The sequence below is a fragment of the Caloenas nicobarica genome, chromosome 27 (assembly GCF_036013445.1).
Source record: "Caloenas nicobarica isolate bCalNic1 chromosome 27, bCalNic1.hap1, whole genome shotgun sequence".
In the NCBI taxonomy this organism is placed as follows: domain Eukaryota; kingdom Metazoa; phylum Chordata; class Aves; order Columbiformes; family Columbidae; genus Caloenas; species Caloenas nicobarica.
The window spans coordinates 5,449,877-5,473,170 of NC_088271.1; the positions used below are offsets into that span (position 1 = coordinate 5,449,877).

The 23,294-nt window shown below is 59.3% G+C and overlaps 2 protein-coding genes across 6 annotated transcripts in view; one reads left to right on the forward strand and one right to left on the reverse strand.

Annotated features, from left to right (window-relative positions):
* Positions 1 to 2: 2 nt before the first annotated feature.
* Positions 3 to 12,011, reverse strand: TJP3 (tight junction protein 3). The gene is made up of 21 exons (XM_065652810.1): positions 11,405 to 12,011; positions 10,863 to 10,965; positions 7,404 to 7,592; positions 7,196 to 7,320; positions 6,921 to 7,023; positions 6,282 to 6,735; positions 5,886 to 5,989; positions 4,716 to 4,878; positions 4,546 to 4,633; positions 4,275 to 4,339; positions 4,051 to 4,129; positions 3,752 to 3,908; positions 3,265 to 3,373; positions 2,596 to 2,815; positions 2,070 to 2,266; positions 1,770 to 1,865; positions 1,391 to 1,461; positions 979 to 1,284; positions 633 to 857; positions 388 to 440; positions 3 to 252 (listed from the first exon to the last, which is right to left on the reverse strand). The coding sequence occupies exons 1-21, from the start codon at positions 11,620 to 11,622 to the stop codon at positions 153 to 155; spliced, it is 3,225 nt and encodes a 1,074-aa protein (XP_065508882.1). The 5' UTR covers positions 11,623 to 12,011; the 3' UTR covers positions 3 to 152.
* Positions 12,012 to 12,673: 662 nt separating this feature from the next.
* The window catches only part of PIP5K1C (phosphatidylinositol-4-phosphate 5-kinase type 1 gamma), a 49,534-nt gene continuing 38,913 nt past the window's right edge, over positions 12,674 to 23,294 (forward strand). For 3 of the 5 annotated variants that reach the window (XR_010607663.1, XM_065652237.1, XM_065652236.1), the window contains exon 1: positions 12,696 to 12,890. Coding sequence is in view for 4 of the 5 variants with exons in the window: in XM_065652237.1 (XP_065508309.1) it covers positions 12,791 to 12,890 (100 nt within the window). In the remaining variant the exon portion in view is untranslated. Of the gene's footprint in view, positions 12,891 to 23,294 lie in introns of all 5 variants that reach the window. The other 2 variants (XM_065652239.1, XM_065652238.1) reach the window with 1 other exon arrangement.

A 23,294-nucleotide genomic window follows, 5' to 3' on the forward strand; every position in this document is an offset into this window, starting at 1 on the left:
CAGCAGAGGCCATGGCCAAAAGGCAGTTGGTGGTGCGGGTGCAGCAGGATGAGGCCCAGCCTGGCTGTGCGCTGCTCTGCGGCACCACCTGGACCGGCCTGTGGGGCTGGGGCCGGGCTGGTCCAAGGGGCCGTGGGACATGCCAGTGGTGCTTACACGTCTGTAGCCGGACCCCACTCGTAGCCTTCATCCTCATCCGAGTCATCCCTGGCCCGCGTGAACCTCTTCCTCACGGCGTCGTGCTCGTATTCCCTGGGGCACAAAATGCCGCATGATGCCTCTGCCCCCCCTGTTGGGTGGGTGATGGGGACAGTCCCCGCTGGGCAGGTTGGGCCAGGAAGAGCGGGCACCGGTGGCTCCGCAGGCCCTGCCCCAGCCCCGTGGTACCTGATGCTGTCGTGGTGCTGGCCCCGCCAGTGCTCCTGCTGCTGCTTGGGTGCCTGTGAAAGGCCAGAGAGATGGGGGGTCAGAGGGGGATTTGTGCCCATGCCAGGGGCTGGGCTGTGTTTCCCCACGGGGAGCCAGAGCTGGGCCCTGTGGCAGTGGGAGGTGACAGGGGACAGGAATTGGCCCCCGTAGCTGGACACTATGCCACCCCTGTCAGCCCCTTGGACCAGCGTGAGGGGACCCACCTGCTCACTCAGGCCATGGCCTGGGGACACCTGCGCTGGCTCAGAGGAGCGGGCCAGCCCAGGCTGGTCACACGTGTCCTCGGCCTCGCCGTCGGTGTAGGCGCCTGCCTCGCCGTCCGTGTCCTCGTAGTCACTGTTGGCGCGGCTGTCACAGGTCAGGTAGCCTGAGGCTGCTGCACTCGGTGGGTTCAGCAGCTCCAGACTGTCCTCCCGTGCCAGATCTGCCTGCGGGTGGGGATGACAGAAACCTGAGACCCCAGGAGTTGGACGGGTGCCTGGCAGCGGCACCAGCCTGGCTGCAGCCTGAGCAGGCTGAGCCGTGCTGCAGGCACCCCGTTCCCTGTACCTGCTCTGCCGTCGTCCAGACGGGCTGGCTCTGCTGTGTCCTGATGATGTCCTTGATGGCCTCATACCAGGCATTGCTGCTGAGGTTGATGGTGGCAGTGAAGAGGTGGCTGCAGTGCTTCTTCATCTTGCTGGCCTGGGCGTAGAGACGCCGCGAGCTCTTCCTGGAGTCGGGCACCAGCCACTGCCGCATGGCCTTGATGCCCTGCCTGCTCTCGGGCTCGCAGAACACCACCACTGGGTAGTACTGCACGTAGTTGAGACGCTCCACAGCCGAGGGCGTGATGTCCAGCAAGGCGTGCTTGTCCTGGGGCAGGGCACAGCCATCAGCCCCGCTGGGGACAGGGCTGGCGGCCCTGGGCTCCCTCAGGCCCTAGCCCAGACGGCTCCAAGGACACAGGAAGGTCTCTCACCTTTTCTGCGATCTGCCGCACTGAGTCCAACTTGATGACCTTGGAGGATGCCCCATCGCGGGGGACGCTCGCTGCGGCACAGGGAGACGTGGCGTGAGAGGGGCTGGGGGAGACGGAGCAGCTCTGGCAGCCCCAGGCTGGGTCTGGCTGTCCCCAGCCCCAGGGCTGTGTCCCTCAAGGGGGAGACATGTCTGGGTCCTGGCTGGTGTCATGATGCATGGGGAGAGGGTGAACAAGTCCAGGAAAGTGTTGGGGTGTCACAGGGAGGGGACAATGAGGCAGGATCAGGCCAGAGCCACAGTTAAAGAGCTCCCACGGGTCCCAGACACTGAGGGTCTGGCTGCTGGATACAATTTCCCCTGGCGTGGGGGGTACATACGGGCGATCTCGAACAGCTCGGGCAGCTCCGTGCTCAGCTTCTGCATGGCGATGTCTGCGATGGGGCCCAGGATCACCACCGGCCGCTTGAAGCTGGCTGTGGGGAGAAGACGGAGCGGCTCAGGGAAGCTGTGGGCAAGGGCAGAGCTGGCAGCACCCAGGCAGCCCGGCTCCTCGAGGTGCCCACAGGCCTGGGACTCATCCAGGAGAGGGGAGCCCACCGGCATCTGCAGCAGGGCAGCCCCGGGGCCAATGTCCCCTGGGTGAGTTTGGGTGACGAGGACTCAGCCCTGGTGCCCACCTTCCTTCAGGACCACCCTCTCATAGGGTGGGTAGTGGCCCTGCTTTGTGAGGGCAGACAGGTCCTCACGGCTCTTCCGCAGCATTTTCTTGGCTCCCCGCAGGCCCCGCAGCTTCCAGAATTCGGCCCGTGCCCCGGAGGGGTTGCCACCAGATGTAGCTTTCATCACTGACTCCAGGCTGGCGATCTGCTCGGCCCTGGGAGGGGAAAGGGCTCAGGACCTGGCACCTCTGGATTTACCCCCTGCCTTGTCTCGCTGGGCTCTGAGGAGTGGGGCGGGAGGAGCTGGTATCCCCACTCAGCAGCACAGCTGGTGAGGCTGTGGCAGCCCCTTTCCTCTGGGACCTTGAACAAACAGAGCATCAGCTGCCCCACCACCCAAGAAGGGATTTCAATGGCTCACGCTTCCCAGCGCTGCTCCACCAGCCTTTGCCTCTTGCTGGGGCCACTGTCCATGTCCCCGTCTCACTGGGGAGCTGCCCCCCAGCTCTGCTCATCCTGGGGCTGTTTCTGGCTCCATCCCTACCTGCTCCGGTTGGGGATGATGCCCTTGTCCTGCTCCTGCAGGTCCCTGCCCATGCGCACAGCCAGCCAGCTCCCCAGCCTGCCGCGGTACATGGTGTCCAGCACATGGAAGATGTCCCCACGGACAAAGCTGAGCCCCGACGGTGTGTCCTTCTCAAAGTCAAAGTGTGTCCGGATGTAGAACGAGTCGCCCACGTTGGATGAGATCATCTTCCTGTAAACTGGAGCCCAGGGTGAGAGGGACCATCAGGGGCTGAGGAGGAAGATGCTGCAGAGGAAGGTGCTGGAGGGATCTGGGCAGGAGCTGGGCTGGCCGGGAGCCTCCCCAGGAGCCCTTGCTGCTAAGGAGGGCACTGGGGACACCTTTTCCTCCCATGGCTCGCTCAGGTGTGCTGCGAATAGCAGGACGTGACCCCCCCGGCGTACAGTGGCCACTCCAGGCTGAGCCATGGTGCCAGAAATGCCTGCTCCAGGATGCTGAGGCACGACCAGAGCCAGGATGGTCTGGTTCCCTCCCATCACCTCTCTGGAGGAGGAGGGGGGTGCAGGGAGGAAGGACCACCCTGCAGGGGCAGAAAGGGCCATGGCAAGTCCAGCAGCTCTGACACTTGCTCAGAAGAGACAGAGCAGGGAGAGGCACAAGCCCAGGATGAGTCTGGTCGTCACTCACTGTCCTGCTTGCTCTGGGTCCACAGCACAATGTCCTCGCCTGGCGGCAGGCGCATCAGATACTCCACGGCCTCCTCGCGGGTCAGGTTCTGGAAACTGGTGTCATTCACCTGCCATGGAAAAGCATTTGGACACGGCCCTGCCGGCAGGACAGAGGGCACAGGTACCAGTGGGAGACCCGGGCATGACAGCGCCCAAGGCAGGGTGGGAGAGGTGGCTGGTCCCTGTCACCCAAGTGCCTGCCACCACCCCTAGTGACCCTGGGGAGGGCCCCTGGGCCAGCTGAGGTGCTGCGTGCACCCTGTTGAGTGTTAGCGGTGCCAGAGCCAGGACTGTCCCCTCAGGCAGTGCCCGCAGAGCCAATGGGTATGGGCCATGGGCACTGACCCAAATCGATGCCCAGCAGGAGAAATCCTGACCCCCAGACCCAAGAGGTTTGTGCCAGTCCCACTGCAGAAGCGTTTGGAGCCGTTCCCATCCCCAAGTACCTGCAGGATCTGGTCCCCTTCCCGCATGCCCTGGCTCTCGGCCGGGCTGCCCTCCTGCACGCTCGACACAAAGATGCCCACATCATTCCCACCAGCCAGGCGCAGGCCAACGCTCTTGGCCTTCACAAAGTGCACGACCCTGGAGTCAGCGCTGTACCTGTCACAGGGGGAGCTGTGGTCAGCCCGGCAGTGACATGCTGGGGATAGCACAGGGGGTCACCGGCCCTGTGACCCCAACCTTGTGCCAGAGCAGCTTCCCATCTCCCCCAGCCCTTCCCCACCGCCCCTCGCAGACGCACCCGTCCCTGCGGGCAGCTCGAGCCGCGGGGCTGGCATGGGGGCTGCGGCTGCCGGCCCCCTCCACAGCTTCCAGCAGGTCTGCGGGGAAGGAGAGCAGCTCCAGGGGATGGCGGGGGCTGCGCCACTGCCTGGGCTCTGCCAGGGGGGTCAGACAGCGAACACGCAGGAGCCCGGAGCCCCCTCAGTGTCCTGAACTCCCTCGGCCTCAGCTGAGCTCACTCACCAGGGCCCCGAGCGTTGTCCACAATCGTGTCGGCTGCAGGGTCCCTCTTCGATCGTCTCCCCTCCCTGGAACAAAGTTGGAGCAGGATCTAGGCAGGTGATGGGGCCAGCATTGGATGGGCACGGGCAGGCAGCGCCACAGCAGGGACAGTGGAGCAAGCTGGGACTAAATGGCAGAGCCACCTCTGGGGTGACCCAGCCCCTGCAGACAGGAAAAGAGCACAGCGGGATCTGGCGGGGGACGGGGCTGGTGGGGACAGAGCGGGACTCACGGTGAATTCATCCTGGCAGCAGCTGCAGGTGGCGGGGAGGCCTTACGGGATGGCGGGTGGGACCGTTCAGAGTTGATGTCGGAGATGTCTACAGCAACAGGAGGGAAGATGCGTCAGTGATTGTCCAGTCCCTGTGCTGTGTATCTGGCCCCGTCACCATGTCCCCTCACCATCCCTCCGGGAGCTGTCGCTCTGGCTGTCATCTATGTCAGCGATGTTGACCAGGAACTGCCGGTTGTCCCGAAGGACAAGCAGGGTCAGGGTCCCCTCCGTCCGCTCGATGAGCTGCTGGGTGTCAGCCAGGGACATGTCCTCGCTGGGCACCCCGTTGATCTGGGGGGCAGAGCAGGAGGACTCAGGGCGCTCGCTCCTGGGAAAGCCGCCCCCAGGAATTGCTCTAATATGATGCTCTGACTGCTTCCTTCCCAGTCCCTTCCCAGCCCCTCCGGTCCAGCCCCAGCTCCCACAGCTTCCTCTGTCCTGGGCCATGTCCCCCTTCCTGGCTGCCTCCCAGTGGGGCCTCATCCTGCACAGAGGAAACAAATTAGCAAGGCTAATTAACCTTTAGCTGCAAGGGGCCCAGCATGGAGGCAGGAGCTGCAGAGACCTGCTCAGCTGCTGCCTGAAGCTCAGTTTTACTTTGACCTTGGCCCAGGGCTGTCCTGCCACGCACCAGACTGGTACTGGGGAGTCAGGCCCCCAGCGGCCTGTGGGGCTGTGATCTCCCCAAGGTTCAGCAGCTTTTCCCAGCTGATTGCTGGGACAAAATCCCTCCCACTTGCCCCAGAGCTGCTTTGGCCCCAGTTCCCAGCAGCCATGGGTCTGCCTGGCCCATGTGTGCAAATGAATCATCACACACAGAATCACAGAATGTCAGGGATTAGAAGGGACCTCAAAAGATCATCCAGTCCAATTCCCCCGCCAGAGCATCTCCCTCTGTCTGTTCCTCCCCAAATACTTTAAGCATGTTTCACCTGACGTACCCTGACACCTGAGCTCCCCGGGTAGGGACACGCACACATGGCAGGGGACCAGGTGCCATAGGGGCAGCGGAGCAGACACGATCCTGCTGTGGCAGTGGGACAAGCCACCATCCCTGGCTGAACGCCATGGGGCTGCCCCAAGCAGTCAGGCTCGGCATCGCGGGGAGCTGAGCCCCAAGAGCCCGTCGGGTCCCTGGTGCTGACTGGGAGCCTGGGCAGAGTGTGGGCAGCCAGCCAACCCAGCCAAGCCGCCATCCTTGGCATGCAGCTCTTGGCTTGTCCCCTGCAGTGACACTAGGGACGAGCCACTCAAAGACACGGAAATGAGATCTCCAGCAAGTGCTGTGCATCATATACCTTCAGGATGAGGTCTCCCTCCTGCAAGGAGCCGTCCCTCGCCGCCAGCCCGCTCTCCACTATATGCTTGATGAAGAGCTGACTCCCCAGCTTCAGGCCATACTCTGCATCAGAGACCATGACAGCATCAGCACCAGGCAGATGCAGGACCCGCCCGCGGTCCCCCCAGGCACCGTTCCCACGAGCCCACCCTGGGTCCCCTCGGGGCACTAGCAAGCCCCAAAGCTGAGCTCTGCAACCGCGGGCTGAGTCCTGGCACACCTGGTGCACGGCCCGCGCTGCCCACCCACCACAAGCCAGACCCTACACAAACCACGCCATCACCTCCTCCCAGGGGATACACGGCCACAAATCAGGTGACAGGACCCAGGGACAGAGGGAACGGGAGGTCCACACCTTCGTTCTCCTTCTGCTTCACCAGGACCGACGTGATGGGCTTCACGGGCACATCCCAGTGTGGCAGCCGCTTGAAGCCAGACACCAGGGCCAGGCCGTTGGTGTCCCATTCGTGACCAAAGCCATTGGCAGAGCGGTGCCGGCTGTAGCCCCTCCGATCCGAGCCGCTGCCGGGGCTCTGCCGCTGGTAGCTGCTGTCCTGGCTTTGCCTCCGGTTCCGGGACACCAGCTTGTGCTGGCGGCCGTAAGCCTGGTGGTCGCCAGAGCTTCTCTCGCTGGACGAGTCCCCGTCGTAGCCCTGGCTGTGGTCCAGGTCATCCCGGGAGCAGCGCAGGGCTGGATCCACACCATGCGGCCCATTGTCCTCGTCTGAATCGTAGCGCCGGGGCACAGCCGGGGACCTGGGGCTACTCTTGCTGGCGGGGAGGTGAACCTTCTTCTGTCTTTTCAGTGTCTGCAGGTGGAAAGTGAGAAGGAGAGGATGGTGGGTGCATCTGCCTCTGCCAGATGTTCCTACAGCAGTTGCCATGTCCCCAACAGGACCCCGGAGGGTGAGTGACAGGGGAGCCGGGATGGGGACAGGCGCAGGGCAGCCCCATGCACAGTGCCAGCCCCCGTCCTGCCCAAGGTACCACTCACAATGTTGACAATCTTGCCGCAGGCTTTAAGCGTCTGGATGGCAAAGGAGGACGAGACGTTCTCCATGGAAAGGCCGTTCACCATCACGATGTGATCCTTCCTCCTGGGAGGGAAATCACAGCTGGGGAGCTGGCGGGTGCTGAGGGCACCCATTGCCCCAGGGGTCCCAACCCAGCTGGGCAGGGTGGCAGCAGTGCTGACCCTGTCCCAGCAGGAGCAATTCGCAGCCCTTCCCAGTGAGCACCACCCATGTCCCCACATCCCCGCACACTCACTGGAGCCGCCCCATCGCTGGTCCCCCAGCCACCACATCCGAAACGACCACCGCTGTGTCCCCAGTCACCTTGTTGGGACGGTCTCGGCCTCCAGAGACAGCGAAGCCAAAGCCCCGCTGAGGGTCCTACAGGGACGGGCAGAGGGGGGGTCAGGCAGAACGGCCCCACAGACCCGTCCCCTCCCATGGGCAGCCCGGGCCACGCTCACCTTGCTCAGCGTCACCGTGTGCTGCTCCCAGATCACCATCTCCTCCATGCTGGGCACCCGCCAGCGCAAGCGCGGGACAGTGGCCGTGGCAGTCGGCCCGTGTGGCAGCCCCTGCCCGGCGGCTGGGGGCGCGGACCGGTTGCGGCTCCTCCGTGCAGACACTGGTCCCTTCCTCAGCCTCACTTCAGGCTGCAATGAAAAGCAGAAGCAAAGATGAGCAGCAGGCACTGGGAACCGCAAGGGTGCAGGGGATAGACACCCCTTAGTGCCCGGGCACCCACCGGGGACACCAGGACTCACAGCCATGTCACACCCAGCTGACCCCGCACAGGAGCAGCCTCCGAAACCCTGAGCTGCTCCGTGCAGTGCAAGATCCCCACCACAGGGGTCCAGCTCCGTGCCCTTGGCCACATGTCCACACAGCATGAGGTTTTAGGCAGGACAAGCAGGTCAGGACCCATTTCCGTGGCTGGGACCATCTGCCCACACCGACCTCGTGGTCCCGCTCACAGACCCCAGGGTGCTGCTTCGGTGCCCTCCCACCCTCCTGCTCCAGCACCACAGCAGAGCCAGCAGCTCTGCCAACCGCTTTGAGATTCACCAGCTCCAGGTCCCTGGAGGATATCTCAGTGTGAACCCGGAGAGACGCGGGATCCCTGCGTAGGGTGGGGGACAGTGCGCCCAGAGCCTCCCGTGACTTCCCATGGGGTGGGACAAGAGGAGCTGGTGTGATCAGGGGATGTGAAGTGTCAGGGTTTGTCTGTGCCATCACACATGCCGACGAAACCCAGGTGAGACCATCAGGTGATTCTCCAGGGTGATGAGGACAGGAATCCACCAGCCCAGCGCAATGCCACCACCACCACCAGGTCCCCACCCCTCCGACCAGCACAGCTGGGCAGCACAGACCCTCACCCACCGCCTGCCCACACCAGCCCCAGCCCACAACCGGAGCGAGGTGCAACAGCCGCCAGCCAGGTCACCCCGTCCTGCTCCTGCCTGGGCACCACAGCGCTGCCAGCACCCAAATGGGTCCTGCCACGGCACAGGAACTGCCACGGCACAGGAACCGCCACGGCACAGGAACCGCCACGGCACAGGCACAACGGGCCATGGCCACGCTGGCACTGCTGGGTCTGGCACCAGGTGCCATTGTGCCACCATCGAGGATTGGGCAGCAGGGGTAGATCTCCCCAGTGCTGATTGGCTGACAGCCGAGGCACGGGCACTCTCCCCTGGTGCTGATTGGCTGGCAGCTCTGCCACGGCTGGACCCCAAGATCTGGTTGGCCAATGGCTCTGCTACCATGAGTCTCTCTGGGCACTGATTGCTCGGCTGTCCTGCCAGAGAAGATCTGATTGGCCAACGGCTCTGCTGTGGCACATCTTTGGATTCTGATTGGCTGATATCTGCCCCCGTAACAAGTCTCTCCAGGGCTCTGATTGGCCAATAGCTCTGCCACAGCAGATCTCCAGGGCTCTGATTGGCCAGTGGCTCAGCCATGGCAGCAACCCCCAGTTCTGGCCACACTGGCCCTGCTGCCGTCCCCCTGTGCCGGGGGCTGTGCCGGTTCCCCCCCACACCTTGACCGCCCTCAAGCCCGGCTGGGGCCCCCACGTCAGCACCACGGGAAGCTGGAAATACCCACAGCCCCTTTGGGAACTGGCCCCGGGGCAGCTTTGTAGGGACGAGGGGGCATCAGAGCCGAGCGCTGAGGCCCGTGGACAACACTGAGCAGGGATCCCGTGGGGACACTGCGGGGGCAGCATGGCGGCTCAGGCCCAGAATGGGGCTCCTGAAATGAGACCAAGCTCACAGCAGCGCCGGGCGGGACGGTGTAATCATTCACCCGCGCCTCAGAAATAGCCCCGGCTGGCTGGACTGCGCCTGCGAGCACCAAGGGCAGAGTCCGGGTTTCCGCTCTGCGTCATGAGCCACCGAAACCAGCCTGAGTGCCCACCCAGCACCCACCAGTGCTCGACATGTGGGGACACACGTGCCCAGGGGTGGCAGGGGCTGAGTGGACACCACTGTGATGGCACTCGCGGACCTGTCTCAGTGCTTGTAACACCGGTAACAAACAGGAGACCCCAGCATGGTGGTGGGTGGTTTCCTGCCAGACCAGTGAGCTGAACTGGTGGGTACCATCTCAGCCATGTCACCAGTGTTGGCTGGCCAGTGCTCACAGGCTCCCTGGACACCCGCGGGTGACACAGCACAAGCTACAGGTCCAAGAGACCCCAATCATGAGACAGCCAGAGCATCGCCCTCCCTGGGGTGACAGCTCATCCGCTGCGCCAGAGCTGACCCACTGCCACCCCACACAGCCTTTTGCCGTCCCCAACCAGCTCTCACCATTGTCCCATCACCGGGAAGCCACAAATCGGCCACACACCTGCGTCTCACTCCTGCCCGTGGCTCTTTGCAGGCGGAGGGGACAGCGTGGGGATGGCAGCAGCTCCTGTCTCACCAGCCGGCACAGGCAGCGCCCACGGTGCTGCCAAAGCCCCAGTCCTGCTCCCGGTCTCCCCCGGGGAGCTGGCGCAGGGCCTGCCGCGAGCCAAAGGCCGAGCCTGGTAGCTGCAGGAGCCGGCTCGGCCGGTTTCCGACAGAAACCAGCCCGCACCCGAAATGGCCCCGCTGGGAGGGGCAGTATCTGGGCAGAGCTGACCACAGCCCAACGCGCGCAGCACCGAGAGCCCCACGCACCCCAGTCTGCCCCACACGCACTCTGGTCGGCATTTCCAGGGAGTTTAACACCAAACAAAGCCCCAGCTGCAACGGGGCCGCTCGTCCCACTGCAAGGTCCCTGATTCGGGGTTGTGCCCAGCCCTGGGCGACGCTGCCAGCAATGCCCGCTATGGGGACAGCAACAGGTGGGGAGGTTATTTATTGGAAAGCGATGCACCCTGCCCACCCCAGTGGTGCCCCACAGCCATCCTCACACCCGTAACCTGTTTCCCAGCACCCGTAACCTGTTTCCCAACACCCATGCCAATGGGGGTCCTTGACCTGCGACCCCCCAGCCTGCCCGGGACCAGTGGGGTCCCTGGTCTCAGCCAGTGCTGCAAAACTGCTCGTTCCCTGTCTAGTCCTGGCCATGCAGGATGGGGGACCCAGGTCCCCCCAGAAGCTCCTCTAACCCAACCCGACCCACAGGGTGATGGGCTGATCCTGGGAAAAGGGTTTGTGGAAGGTCTGAGCCAGCCAGGGTGTAAATCAGTCAGATGGAGGCACGTTCTCCAGCCCTCGGGAGAGAGCTGTGACAGCAGCGTCCCATGATCCCCCCCAGGTATTTCCCTGCAATTGGGGCAGGACTCCAGGAGGGTCACCAGGTTGTGGAGCCACCCAGAGAGGGACAAAGCATGGCCAGTTTCCCCGATGAAAGCGTGGCTGGGTCCCTGTCCCCAGATGGAAAGCAGGGCCGGTAGATCCCAGGGGACAGGGTCAGGCACTCACCGAGCGTGCGATCCGACCAGGAAGGAGCCACCGAGCTCCCAGGCTGGTGGCAGTGGTGTCACTCCAGGGTGCCTTGCGTAACCCTTTGTGGGCCAGACGCTGCCTGCAGAAGGGGAGGAGGAGGAAGGGGGTCCCGGGGCAGCATCCTGGGCACAGCAGGAGTCACGGGGGGGCTGTCCCTGTTGTCCTCCATGGTGCTGGTGGCTCAGCCACGTCCACCCCCCCCCGCAGCCCTGGGCAGGAGCAGGCTCACAGGACGCTGAGGGTGCTGGTGCCCAGAACGGGTGTCCTTTCCCACTGTCTGGCCCTCTCCAAGGGGCTGGGGGGCTCTGCACCAACCCTTGCTGGCCCCGACACCCAAACCCTCCCTCCAGCCCTGCCTGAGAGTCTCCTGGGGGCTCAAATGGCTTCAACCAGTGGCACAAGAGGGCACAGGGACAGTGGCCAGCCTGGGGCTCCTGGTCCTGGGGGAGCTGTGAGGGAAAAGGTGACCCCATGGCTGCTGTCCCCTTTCCTCCCTTCCCCCTTCCTCTGCCCCCCACCTGGGGAGCAGCCCTCCGTCATTCCTCTTGCGGCGGGGCAGCTTTCCCACGGTGACCGAAATCAGCTCCACGCCTCGGCTCTCTGTCCAGGCTGCCGCTTCCAGCCGGGGTCGGTGCTGCTGCCACGGGATGTCCCGACCCTGCAGTGGGGTGTCGTGGGGACACCAGCTCCCCCGGAGCCCACTGGCCAGCACCCGCCACCCGGGAGCTGGAGCCATCGCTGTCCCCTCCGCTCCTCAGATCACAGCGAGTGGCTCCCGCCCGCCGCAGCCCCTCGACAGCCCCGCGGGGAGCCCGGGGCCGCTCCCGGCCAGGCGGCTGCTGCTCCCTGGCCCGGCCGCCGCCGCCTCCCCAGGGCCCCCGGCTGCCGTTGTGCGCAGGGCCGCGGCGGGAGCCCCGCGGGCCGGGGACGCAGCCGAGCAGCATCATTACGGCCGCCTGCACCCAGGGCTGGGCGGTACCGCCGGGCCGGCTTCCCCTGCCCGGGACACGATTGCCCCCCGGGGAACGGGACACGCTGGTGCGAAGGCACCGGCCGGGAGAACCGGCCCGGGCTGACCCGCACCCAGCGCTGACTCGCAGCCCGGGGCACCCGGGCCGGGCGGTGCCACTAGATGGTGCCACGGGCCGGGCTCGCCGCGGGGCCGGGAGGAGCTGGGCCCGGCCCGGCCCGGGCTGGGGAGCGGAGCGGGGTCGGGGCGGCTCGGCCTCGGGGCGGGCAGCGGGGGGCTGCCCGTGCCCGGCGGCGGGGCAGGCCCGGCCCGGAGGCTCCGCGGTTCGCGGTGGACACGTCGAGGGGGAGGGCGGGGAAGCGGCGCCCGGCACCGGGAGGGCCCCCGGTCCCGCGGGGGACACCGGAGCCTCCGCCGCGCCGGGGTGACCAGGCCCGGGGTGCCCAGGCCCGGGGTGCCAGGTCCCGCGGCTCCGGGTCCCGGGCCCGGCCGGCCCCGCCCCCGCTGCCATGGCGACCGGCAGGCACCGCCCCCGCGCGGCCCCGTGGTGCCTCCCGCCCGCTAGAGGACGCGGCGGGCGGAGGGAACGGCTTTACTTCTCGCCGCTCTATGGCGCGCGAGGCGCCGTCCCTCTCCCCGCGCCTTCCAGCCGGGAGCGGGCCCCGTCCCGACCCCGCTCCCACAGCCCGCGGGCTATCGCGACAGCCAAGCCCCGAGCCGCGACTAACTCCGGCGGAAGAGGACCACCCTACTTCCGGCGCTGGCCGCAGCCCTTTCCGCCTTGCGCTGCTGGGGCGTGTCTAGCCGCGGCACCTCCCGCACTCTATGGTCCCCGCTGTTCCCAGTCTCCTCAGCGGCGGCGGCTGGAGCCGGGAGCAGCGCGGCGGCGGGTGCGGGCCTGCCCTGCCCCGGGGCTGCCCTGCCCGCGGTGGCCATGGAGCTGGAGGTGCCCGAGGAGGCGGAAGGCTCGGCCGTGGCGGGTGCCGGTGCCATCACCCCGGAGGCCGGCGTGGGGGGACTGGACGCGGCAGGAGGTAACGCGCTGCGAGCACCGGGCGGCCGGTACCCTCGGCCGGGCTCCCCGGCGTGTTTCCCCGCGTGTCGCCGTCCCCGCGAGGGGCTGCTCCTGCCGAGTGTCCCGCAATGTGTGTCCCCGTGTGCTGTCCCTTCCCGGCCCCGGAGTGGTTTAGCCCAACTGCACCCCCCGGGGGGTCCGAGTGGTACCTCCCCCAGCATTGTGCCCTGTATCCCCCGGGGGGCTCGGGGTGGTTCAGTCCACGCCCCCCCCCCCCCCCCCCCGCCCGGGACACCGCGTGGTCCCGTCCAACGGCCGCTCCGGCCCCGCGGACCCTCAGTGGTTCCGCCCCTCGGCCCGGGACCGCCGGGGGCTGCCCGGCCGGGCTGGGGCTGCCCCGCGTCCCCCGGGCTGTCCCGGCCGCCGCCTGCTGGGGAGGGGCGGCTGCGACCACCGGAGCAACGCGCAGGGCACGAGCCGGCCCGCCCCGCGCCGGGGCTGCTCCCCGCGGGCAGCAGGACCCCCCGTGCCCGGCTGGCGAGCGGGACCCCGGGCCGCGCTCCCCCTGCTCCTGTCCCGAGATGGGCCCCTCGGGGGGGTCTGGAGGGGCCGCTTCCCCGGGGGGTGGAGGGTCCTGTGCTGCTGTGGCAGCCGGGCAGCTGCTGCGGCTCCGTCGCTCCCTCCCGCGGGGCCCGGGCGGCCCCGGATTCCCCTCGGCAGCGGCTGGACGGGTGAGGCCGTTTCCAGAGGCGGGGGCCAGCCCGAGCCTGAGGCCGTTTTGCCCGAGCCTGGCAGCACCGCCGGCAGCGACAGCGAGTGATTTGGGTCCCTCGGTCGGCAGGATCAGAGACGTGGGGCTGCGCAAGTGCGCCAGCCCCCGCCTCTGCTGCCTAATAATTTATAGTTCGTTAACAACCTCAACATTGCTGGCTTTAGTTTTGTGCGTGATCATCCAACCCCGCTCTGTTGTTGGGTTGACAACGTTCCTTCGTGGGCCTGACACGAAGCTCTGAGCCTGAAGTTTATTCAGAGCCTGTACAAGGTGGCCGGGTTTTGGTTGTGTTGTGAAGCATCTCCTTGTCTTCAGGCCTTTAAATGGGGATCGTTAGGTCTTTTAAAAACAAAATTCCAGCTGAAGCTGTGATTATTTTAGAAATGTGATCTGTGTTGAATGGGGCTGGATGTAACGTGTGATTTTTGGTCAGGTGTGGAGATCTAGGCAGTGCCGAGCCGCCTCTGGCCTGTCTGCCTCAGGTCGGCGGGGCTGCCTGGGTGCACGTTGCCTTTCCCAAGGCTGCTCCTGGTGCTCCCCACACACTGCTCGATGCCTTTTTCGGGAGCCTGCTCCCAGCACACTGTGCTACAGCTTGTGATGTGTTCATCCTTCTGATTTCTCTGTCACCTTTCCTCTTTTTGGGGAGGGCAGAGGGTTGTTGCTCAGGACCAGACAAGTTCTCTGTGGGGACTGTCTCTGGAGGGTTTAAGCAGGCAGTGTGTGTTTCTCTACCTGTTGCAAGTAAATCTGCATTTGTGAACCTGTCGACTGTCTTACCTTATGCTGATAGTAAAAAAGATGAAACGGAGCCAGTAATCTCACCGATGCTTTGATTTTTTTCGAGTCAAGTTGCTTACTCCTCACTTGGGTAGAGTCCAAATTGTGTCACTCGGCCTCAGCCGCGCTTGTAACTGGAGCTCCCAGGAGGGCTGGGGACAAGGTGCTTGGCAGCTAATGAGCATTTTCTGGAAGAGAACAAAACCAGGGGGGACTGGAGGTGGCTCTCAGTGGGCTGCAGGCAAAGGCACGGCTGGGGCTGGGCTGTGCCAGGGGCCTCGGTCAGGACCGCTGCCGGCAGAGCAGGGTGACGTGCTCTCTGGCCCCCCTTGGAGCAGATGGGAACACCGTGCGCCAGAGCGATGCACCCGGCAGCAGAAGGGGTTTGTGCTGAACACCGTCCTGTTTTGTTGACTGTTGCAAAGCCAATGGCAACAAATCCAATTCAGCGTGCACAGCATTGGTGCTTTTGCTGCTGTTTGGAGCAGCGGTGAAGTGCTCATGACTACCTATATACGTGCCTTGTGCTGCGCACCGTGGCGCTCGTGCTGTTGGTGAAGAATTACCAGTGTAGCCAAAGTCTGCTGCCGGCTCTCTACCAGAGAGTGAGGCTGGGGCTGTGCTGGACTCTTACTAAGCAGACACGATGGGGTTAATCCAGACTGTGGGTCGAGTCAGCAAAGACCTTCCCCAAGCACTCAGTAAATATCAAGAGGGGAGCTGGTTTATCTGGTACAGGAATAAAACTGGATGGAGGCGTAGGGCTGAAAGTCAGGGAAACCTTGACAGGAGGTTGACTTAAGGCACGGAGAGTCTTCTGAAGGGAGCTCGTAACGTGCTTTGAGGAGAAAACCCCATTTGGTGCCAGCAGCTGGGCTCGTGCGTAAACACACAGGCCCAATTCATCCCTTTCTGAGAACCCAGATTTGAGGTTTTTAAAAGTGTTGTAACCACTGTGGCTGAAAAGGGAGTTTCGAAATCTGATGGGTGTCTGTGGCTTCTGTGCTTTCTCCCTGAACGCGCAGCTTCTCATCCTGGGAGGGGCCCGCAGGGGTGTCAGGACTTTGCTGGGCATGGCAGCGCTGCTGGGACCACGTGCAGGTGACGGGTGAGCTCCGGAATCGTTCAGCCCGGCTGCCCTGGCCCCAGAAACAATTGGGTGAAGATGCAGCCTCGAGGCAGGGTCCGGAAACTCCTTTTATCCAAGGGGGCTCAAGTTTTTGGAGAGCTGTTGGTACAAAGCTGGTAGCAGAGCTGGTCTCCACCGTCTCCTTGCAAAGGTGGAAATTCTCAGCCCGACAGGGAAGTAGGGTTGATATCCGACTTATTTGTTTCTCGCCTCTCCTGTTCTATGGGTCGCAGTGTGCCTAGCATTTACAGGCAGAAGCCTCCAAGATGTTCTTCAGGGGTTGATTCGTCTGCTGTAGGGAACTGAAGTGATTTTACAAGTATCCATGCTCCCATTCAACAGTTGTCTCGCTGTAGCCAGCGCTGGGGATGGCAAAGCAGAGCTCCCAGCCCCGCCAGCCGTGCCCCGTGTGCTGCTGGCACTGGTGAGGCCACCTGCAAATCGCCCAGGACAGCGTGGATTGCGACAGCCGGAGAATGGTATTGCAGCTCTTCCCTCTTTGCAACGATAACTTTGAAGTGACTTTTGAAGGGCTGCTGGAAGCAATTTTTTCAGTGAGCAAATTAGAGATAAGAGAAGAATTCCAGCCCGTGGGGCACAGGCAGTTCAATCCATACCAACGTGATGAAGAGGGAAATTGGAGAGAGCTTATCAACTTGAGGAAAAATCAAATGTAAACATCATCCCCAGCATGATTATGGTTCACAGCTTAGTTGGATGTCACATGCCTCCTTCCTGTGAAATGGTGCTGGCGAAGATGATGACAGAGGGAGTCAGCCAGGCAAAAACAGACAGAAAAACACCCTGCGCCTTGAACTTTTACAGACCCTACAGTTACTTCACAGTCAATAAGTCACAGCTCAGCTGCAGGGAAGGAAGAAGGCAATGAAAATAGAATTCAGGCTGCTCTGGTAAATTAATTATCCTTTAAGATGTGAGTTGGCTGGAAACAAATAGGGAAGCTGGAATTCAGGGGCCTGGGAGCTGTGAAAGGCAATATTTGTACAGCAGGGAGTCCTGGGTGCTGCTGAAGGATGCTCAGCCCTCCTGGATCGGTATCAGGACAGGCTGGAGAATGAATCCCTGAGAACCTAGGACGAAGAATGATTAATCTAATTTTCATTAACTAGCATTTGGCATTGACCTGTATATAATAGCCTGTTACGCCGCTGCTGGATCTGCGGCTGGCGAAGCTGCCGCTGCCGTGTCCCCGTGGGAAGCTGGCGGGGCGTCTCCAGAAAGAATCCTTCGGGAGAGACCCGAGCGGGTTTAGTGTGAGCAGCAAATAATTTGGGAATGATTATTGGAGTCATTCACTGACATGACCATTATCAGCTCTCGCCAGATGCACCATCTTATTAAATATGATATTCCCATATAAGGTGGCTGCAGCTTGAAAAGCACTTTCTTCGTGAACACGGCTTTCAGTCGCAGCCACTCAGGTCCAGAAACAGATCTGTGCGATACCCTGGCAAAGCCTCGGAGAGCCCTTCTCACATGCTGCTTTCATCTCGGTCACGTTTGATTATTCCTGTTCATCTTTTCAGGCTGCCAAGCATATTCCTGTAGGCCAGGATTAATCTATAGAGGCCTGGCAGGTGCTTCGCTCCCAGTGTGGACGTGGCACTCGCATGCTTTCTGGGACCTCACCAAAACCAGATCAGTTCCCTTCTGTGCATATGGGAACCGCAGGCATTATGTGAACATCGTGAACTTGCGACTCACGAGTCAGAAACCGTTGCATCTCTTGCACCGCGCTGGGGAGTGTCAGCAGCGGAGCTGGAGGGGTAAACGTTTGCTGGCTCCCTGTGCACGGAGGGGTGGGCTGCATTTGGGTGGCAGTCACGGACCCTCGGCAGGATCATCCTGGGGACGCGCTGGTCGTGTTGCTGGCGGGAGATGCTCCCAATCGCAGTGTGGCTGCAGGAAAGGGGGAGCCGGAGCAGGCTGTGTCTCCCCGGGTAGTGCGGTCCCCGGGGCGCTGGTGGGAGCGGTGAGTTTTGGAGCAGGCTGCAGGTTTCATGCGTGGTCTCCAGACCCTGGAAAGTTTAAAGCGGAGGCCTTGGCACCTCCTTTTCTTGAAGATGCACGTGCAAGGAGAGTTGTGACTCTGTATGTTTGAATGCGTAAATGGCAGCAGAACAGTAGAAGAAGCCCTAAGTGGAGTTTGTTGTTTCCCATTAAGTCTTTCCAGGTCTCTAATCAAAATTTCCAATAGTCCCCTTTAATTTGTTTAATAACCCAGTTGTCGCTTTCCTTCAGGTATCTGCCAAGACGTTGCCTTCTAGGCCTGCAAGCTGGACTGCCTCGTGAATGTGCCCAAGAACAGAATTTCTTAGTCATGTCGGGCATCTGCGATCACGTCCGTAGGACTGGGCAGGAGCTATTTGTAAAGCGTTATTTGGGTGCAAAGCCCTAGTTGTTTGATGTGGGTTCCCAATAAGTAGCTACTATTGGGGCAATACCTCTGAGTGGTATTTCACTATTTCTAAGTCCATCTTGCTGATGCAGAAACTCAAAGGAGCAAAATATTGTAATTTTTCTATAAGTCTTGGGCGAAGCAGAATCTCTGGTGCTAGGACCCTCTCTGCATTTGCTGCCTACCAATGGACTAGGAACAAAAGGCTGTTTAATGCTGAAAGGAAACAACGAAAGCACAAGAAAGAAGAGGGTCATGTAAGACAACCGAAGTGGCGACCAGTGCAAAGTGAGTTTTGTCTTTCTGGAGAAGCCTCTGCTGCCTTTCCTGGGCTCTCCAGCTCCTCTCTGGGTAACCCTGAAGGGCAGCCCGGCCTCGCCGAACAGCCCTCAAAGAGCCAACAGTAATATGGTCATGTTGGGGTTTTTCCTTCTTTAGGTAGGTCTCTGAAATACTCTGTTCCTAAGCACCCAGGCACTTGTTTGTGTGAGTTGCAGTGTTGCCAGTAGCCGAGTTGACCTCAGGACTTTCTTGGAAACATTTTCTGTAATTAAAAAGCTTGAAGTGATAGGAGCAGCTTTTCTGTCACTTTGTCTCTTCTCACCCACATATTTAAACAGAAAATGCTGTCAACCCCTAATTAAGTGTTGTCTTCTTCCATCATGTGTTCTTGTGGCTTCCCCAGCGTACGTGTGGGTTTCCACACTGGTTTGCGGTGCGGAACCCGGGCTGAGTCAGAGCACGTGGGGAAATCTGGAGGCTTCAACATGTTCAGCTGCCCCAGTGTTCATGGCCCGTCCGATGTCACTGGGAACCATGACTGGTTTCATCATCTTGCAGCTCCAGGAGTCTGTGGGTCTCTTACTGTGTGAGTTACTCCCTTGGCTTCTCTTCCACTTTTCTTTGAATGTGGCAAAATCACTGCTCTCCCCCAATTCTGTTTAAAAAATGCAAATGACAAGAGAGTTGGTTTCTAATGAAAAAGGGTTATCTTATTTACTGTAACATGGAAACAGGCTGAAATAATTGGAATTTGAAGAATAGCAGTGTGATTTTATTTTTTTTTTTTTTTTTAAGCGTGGAGATTGCATATTCTGTACAGTTGCATCTCTGGCAAATTACTGTTAGAAGAGCTGTCCCTCTGGATAATTGCACGGCTTTGCAGCCATTACATCTGGAGCTGCAGAAAGTGAACCTTGCAATGTCAAATCGCTGCCTGTACGGTTTGCATTTGGTGTGAGGAGTGCAAAGGCTTTGCACACTCATCGAGGGGGCACGGTCCTCGTCTCCTCTGTAATTAGCAAAATCTGCATGTTCTCTTTGCAGAAATTGTCTATTGGAGAGGGTGGGAAAGACTTCCTGGGAGAAAAGAGAAGCTGGACACCGGCTGTTTGCTTCTCTGGCACCTCCACGGTTGCAGACGGTCTGGAGGGGAAGGGCCGGTGTTCGGTAACGCGCCGGGAGCTGCTCCAGCTGCACGAGGTGCTTGTGGGTCCAGCAGAGGAAACGGGGTGACATGGGCCAGGGTTTGTCACCAGACCAACGAGGGCAGATACGCTGCTGCCTCTGAAAGGGCTGGAGATCAGCTGGGCATGGGAACACCACACGCAACAAGTTTGTGTCTTTGTTCTGTGTGAAACAGCTGAGTCTCCTGAACTGGGAGGAATTAATGGATTACAAGACGAGGGCAGCTTTGCCTCATTTGCAGTCATTAAAACGTAGCAGCATGCTGTTGGGACAGTACCGTTGGTGACATGGGCTGGCGGGGAGCTTGGTACCGGCCAAACTCCAAGCAGCTCAAACTCTGCTTTTCATTTTACTGCGCAACATTAAATCTCTCCCAGCCGTGCAGGGGAATGATGTTTAATTCAGCTTGTGCCTCGTGCTCCGACTGCTGCTGCTATGGCTCTACTGCTGCTGATTTCGGCATTTGCAGCGGTCCCGGCGGTGCCTGCAGGAGCTGTTGCTGAGCGATGCTCTCACATGGGGCTTGGTGGCTCCTGCAGAATTACTTCTCTGTGCTTTGAGGGTCCATGTAGTCAGAGTGGTTAATAACTCTTCATTTAAACTTGGTGGAGATTTCACTGATGAAGCGCTGTCAAACTACTGACTCTTCAAATTCAAATTCTCTGTGTTCCTGTACCATGATAGATGCCTCCAAATTTCTCCTCCGGAAGATATGGGAGCAATTCAACCTCAGCCAGCACTGAGCTCCCGGGGGAAGGTGGCTCAGCCGCAGAGGAGGGGAGCGCTGGGCTGGGAGCCAGTTGGGTCCCTGCTCTTTTGCTGAATTTAGTAATTCAAAGTAATTCCCCAGCTGTTTCATGTTTTTTTCCATAGGAGGCAAAGAGATCTGCTGCTTTGGAGGCCGGGTAGCTGATTTCATGCCGTTGTTTGGCAGGGCTGGTGTTGGAAACCTGTCCTTAATGTAACTCAAGCTCTGGCCACGTTGGGATGCTGCTCTTCAAAATGGGTGTCTGGACTGCGTCAGACTCTGCTGGTGACCTGGTTATGATTCTGCAAGAGTAGAATTATTCAATATTATTTTGCCATTTCATTTGATGCCTGGCAAGATGTTGTTTAAATTGGTGGGTATAGTTTTTTCTTCCTCTTGCAGTTTGTCATTCTCAGTTGCTGCTTTATATTCCGTCACCCCAAGGAAGCTGAGGGCCAGATCTCCAGTGGCTGCGATGGCCACTGAGCCTGGTGAAGCACAACCTGATGGACTTGAGGACTAACATGAAAAACGCACGTGATCTCCGTTAAAGGAGCATCATTTGCGAAGTCAGGCTCTCCTGAGTTCAAGCTTGATGCACAAACTGATTTTCTGCCGCCCCGGGTAAGGCTGGGTGCTCTCCACCTGTGCGGGTGTCGTCGTGCTCAGCCCCACGTGGGGCAAGAAGGATGGGGAGGGATGAGGTGGGTAGAATAAGAGCAATGCTGCCTTATATTTAAAACAGGAGTAATGTCGGTTGTCTTAACCTGCTCTCCCTCCTCCCTTTCATGTGGGGTGGAAGGGAGGTGGGACAACCTTCGCTTTGCCGCTTTCTACCTTTGGAGCATTTTGTGATCTTGGTAGGTTTTGCTACTAGTTTATCACCTACCTACCAAAAAAAAAAAAAATATCTCTTCAACAGTGAAGTAGTGTTTCTGTGCATGAAATGAATGGCTTCCAAATTTCTTTTTTTTTTTTAGGGGGGAATTCCTGATTTGTGTGGGGAAACTGATTTTGTTTAGAGGGCAAGTTAACAGCATCCTCTAAGTTCTTGGATATTTACTTGGTTTTTCTGCAGTTCAAACTGGTCAGCAACGCCGCTGCAGAGCTGCTGCAGTTATTGTGTGAATACCCGTGTAAACACCTTTCTGATGCTGGTCCTTTCAGCCCTCACTGGTTAGAGTTTAGTTCAGAGGGGCTGCCTATGGATTTTCGTTTTCCATTCATGGCTGGACAAGCTCAGGGAATTAAGGTCACTTTGCACTGATCTGAGCAACTTGAGCATTGGGAGCAATTTTGGTTGGCACGTTGGTACAGCTCCCAGAGGGTTTGTGAGAAATATTTCAGAAATATTTTTATGTAGTTGGCAAGTTTTAAGAGATTGGGTGAAATCACGCGCATCAGCGATGGAAACGCCAGTAGCAGTACGTCCTGCCGCGGTGACACAGTTGATAAGATCTGGTGGGTTACGGTCGCTGAGATGAGACACGGCTGATTTTCCGCTCTTGGAACCTGCTCGGTTTCGTTACCGCTTTGTCCAAAGTGAGTCAGATTCTGGCAGCCCAACTTCGGTTAAGTGCCGTCTCTGACGTCCATTGATTTTACTTGAGGTCCTGCAGATCTGAGGGATTGAAGAAAAACCTTTGGGCTTGGTACGAAGCCTAGAAAGGCTGGTATAAAAGGCCTAGAAACACAAGTTTCCAGCCCAGAGCTGTGGCAACTGAAGTTCCTGCCGGCTTTGCGACACAGGTGGCATTCGCTGTGCTGGTCAACGGGTGGAGAGGCAGAATTGATGTACTTTGCTAACCACTCTAAAAAATAAAGAAACAGCGAAAATTTGCCCGTCTTAACGCTCGCTTGTCACGTTTGGCACTTTCTGTGACCTGGGCAGTAGCGGAAGCAAAATATTTTCAAAGCCTCTAGTGTGGGCAGGATACAGCAGCTGATGACAAAGATGCTGCGGTAGTTTTCTTTCTATAGTCTCTCTGCACATCTGATGGACCAAATTTTGTGGGGTTTCCAAGGCAAAATTGTCCATGACTGCATTTTTCAAAGGGAGGCAGCTGGCTAAAATCATCGTCTAGCTGAATGCTCCTTCCTGAATGGTGCCTGATGGCGCTTCCCGCACTCAGTCACTCCATTTAGATGCTGATGTGAAACTCAGTTCTCTCTCCCATTTCTTGCTTTCGCAGTTTGTGTCGGTGCAGCCGCTGCAGCGTGTGCATCCCTGCGCTGATGGTAACACCATCAGTCCTACACGCTCCGAGAGGGCAGATGTGATACCTGAAATCACTTGTCTGCTCTTTAAATGTCACTTTTAAATGGGTGTTGTCTTAAAAATGACAGTTTTCCTTGCTGTATTTGTTTGGTGCTGCTCTTGCCATCTGTCTGGATGCGTGTTGATGGGGGCAGCGTACAAAATAGCATAGAATTTGCTGGCAGAAATGCAAACTATGGAGATGTAAAACAGTCCCGAACTTCAAAGCTGGAACAAAGGCAGCAGAAAATGACACCACCTTGAAGCTGTACTTGTCAACATTAAATGACGTGTTCTCCAGTTACAGGGCAAACACTTGCTTAGGCGGAATCCAGAAATAAGGCAAAGTTTTTAAGTTTGGCCTAACAGGTGGTGATTATTTGTGGGTTTAAATAGCACATGTTGTGGGATAATTTTTGTGTTGGGAAGGACTGTTTGTTCAGTGATCAGAACTGAAATCTGGAAGGCTAACAATTGCCTTTGCTTAATTTACTACTTTTTTTTTTATGTTATTCTAACTTGTGTTACCAGATAATTGAGACTTTTGTAGGGGGCGCATATTGTGCTGCATTTTGTAGCTTTTGGTATGCATACTGTTTTGTCGGGGTGTTTTTTTAATTCCAGGATACTACTTCTCAAACCAGCATCTCTTCAGGCTTAAATTAATTTTGATGGAAGAGGAAAGATGACAGTCTTTCTTCACCTTAGTCTCAGAGGGCTGGATGTTTGTTTTCATTTCAGTGTTAAGCAGGAGTCCTGCTGGATTAACTATCTAGGACGCTCTTTTGAGAAAGAGGCTTCTAGACTGATAATGCCAGAAAATGCATATTAAAGAACATAAGAAACTGAAG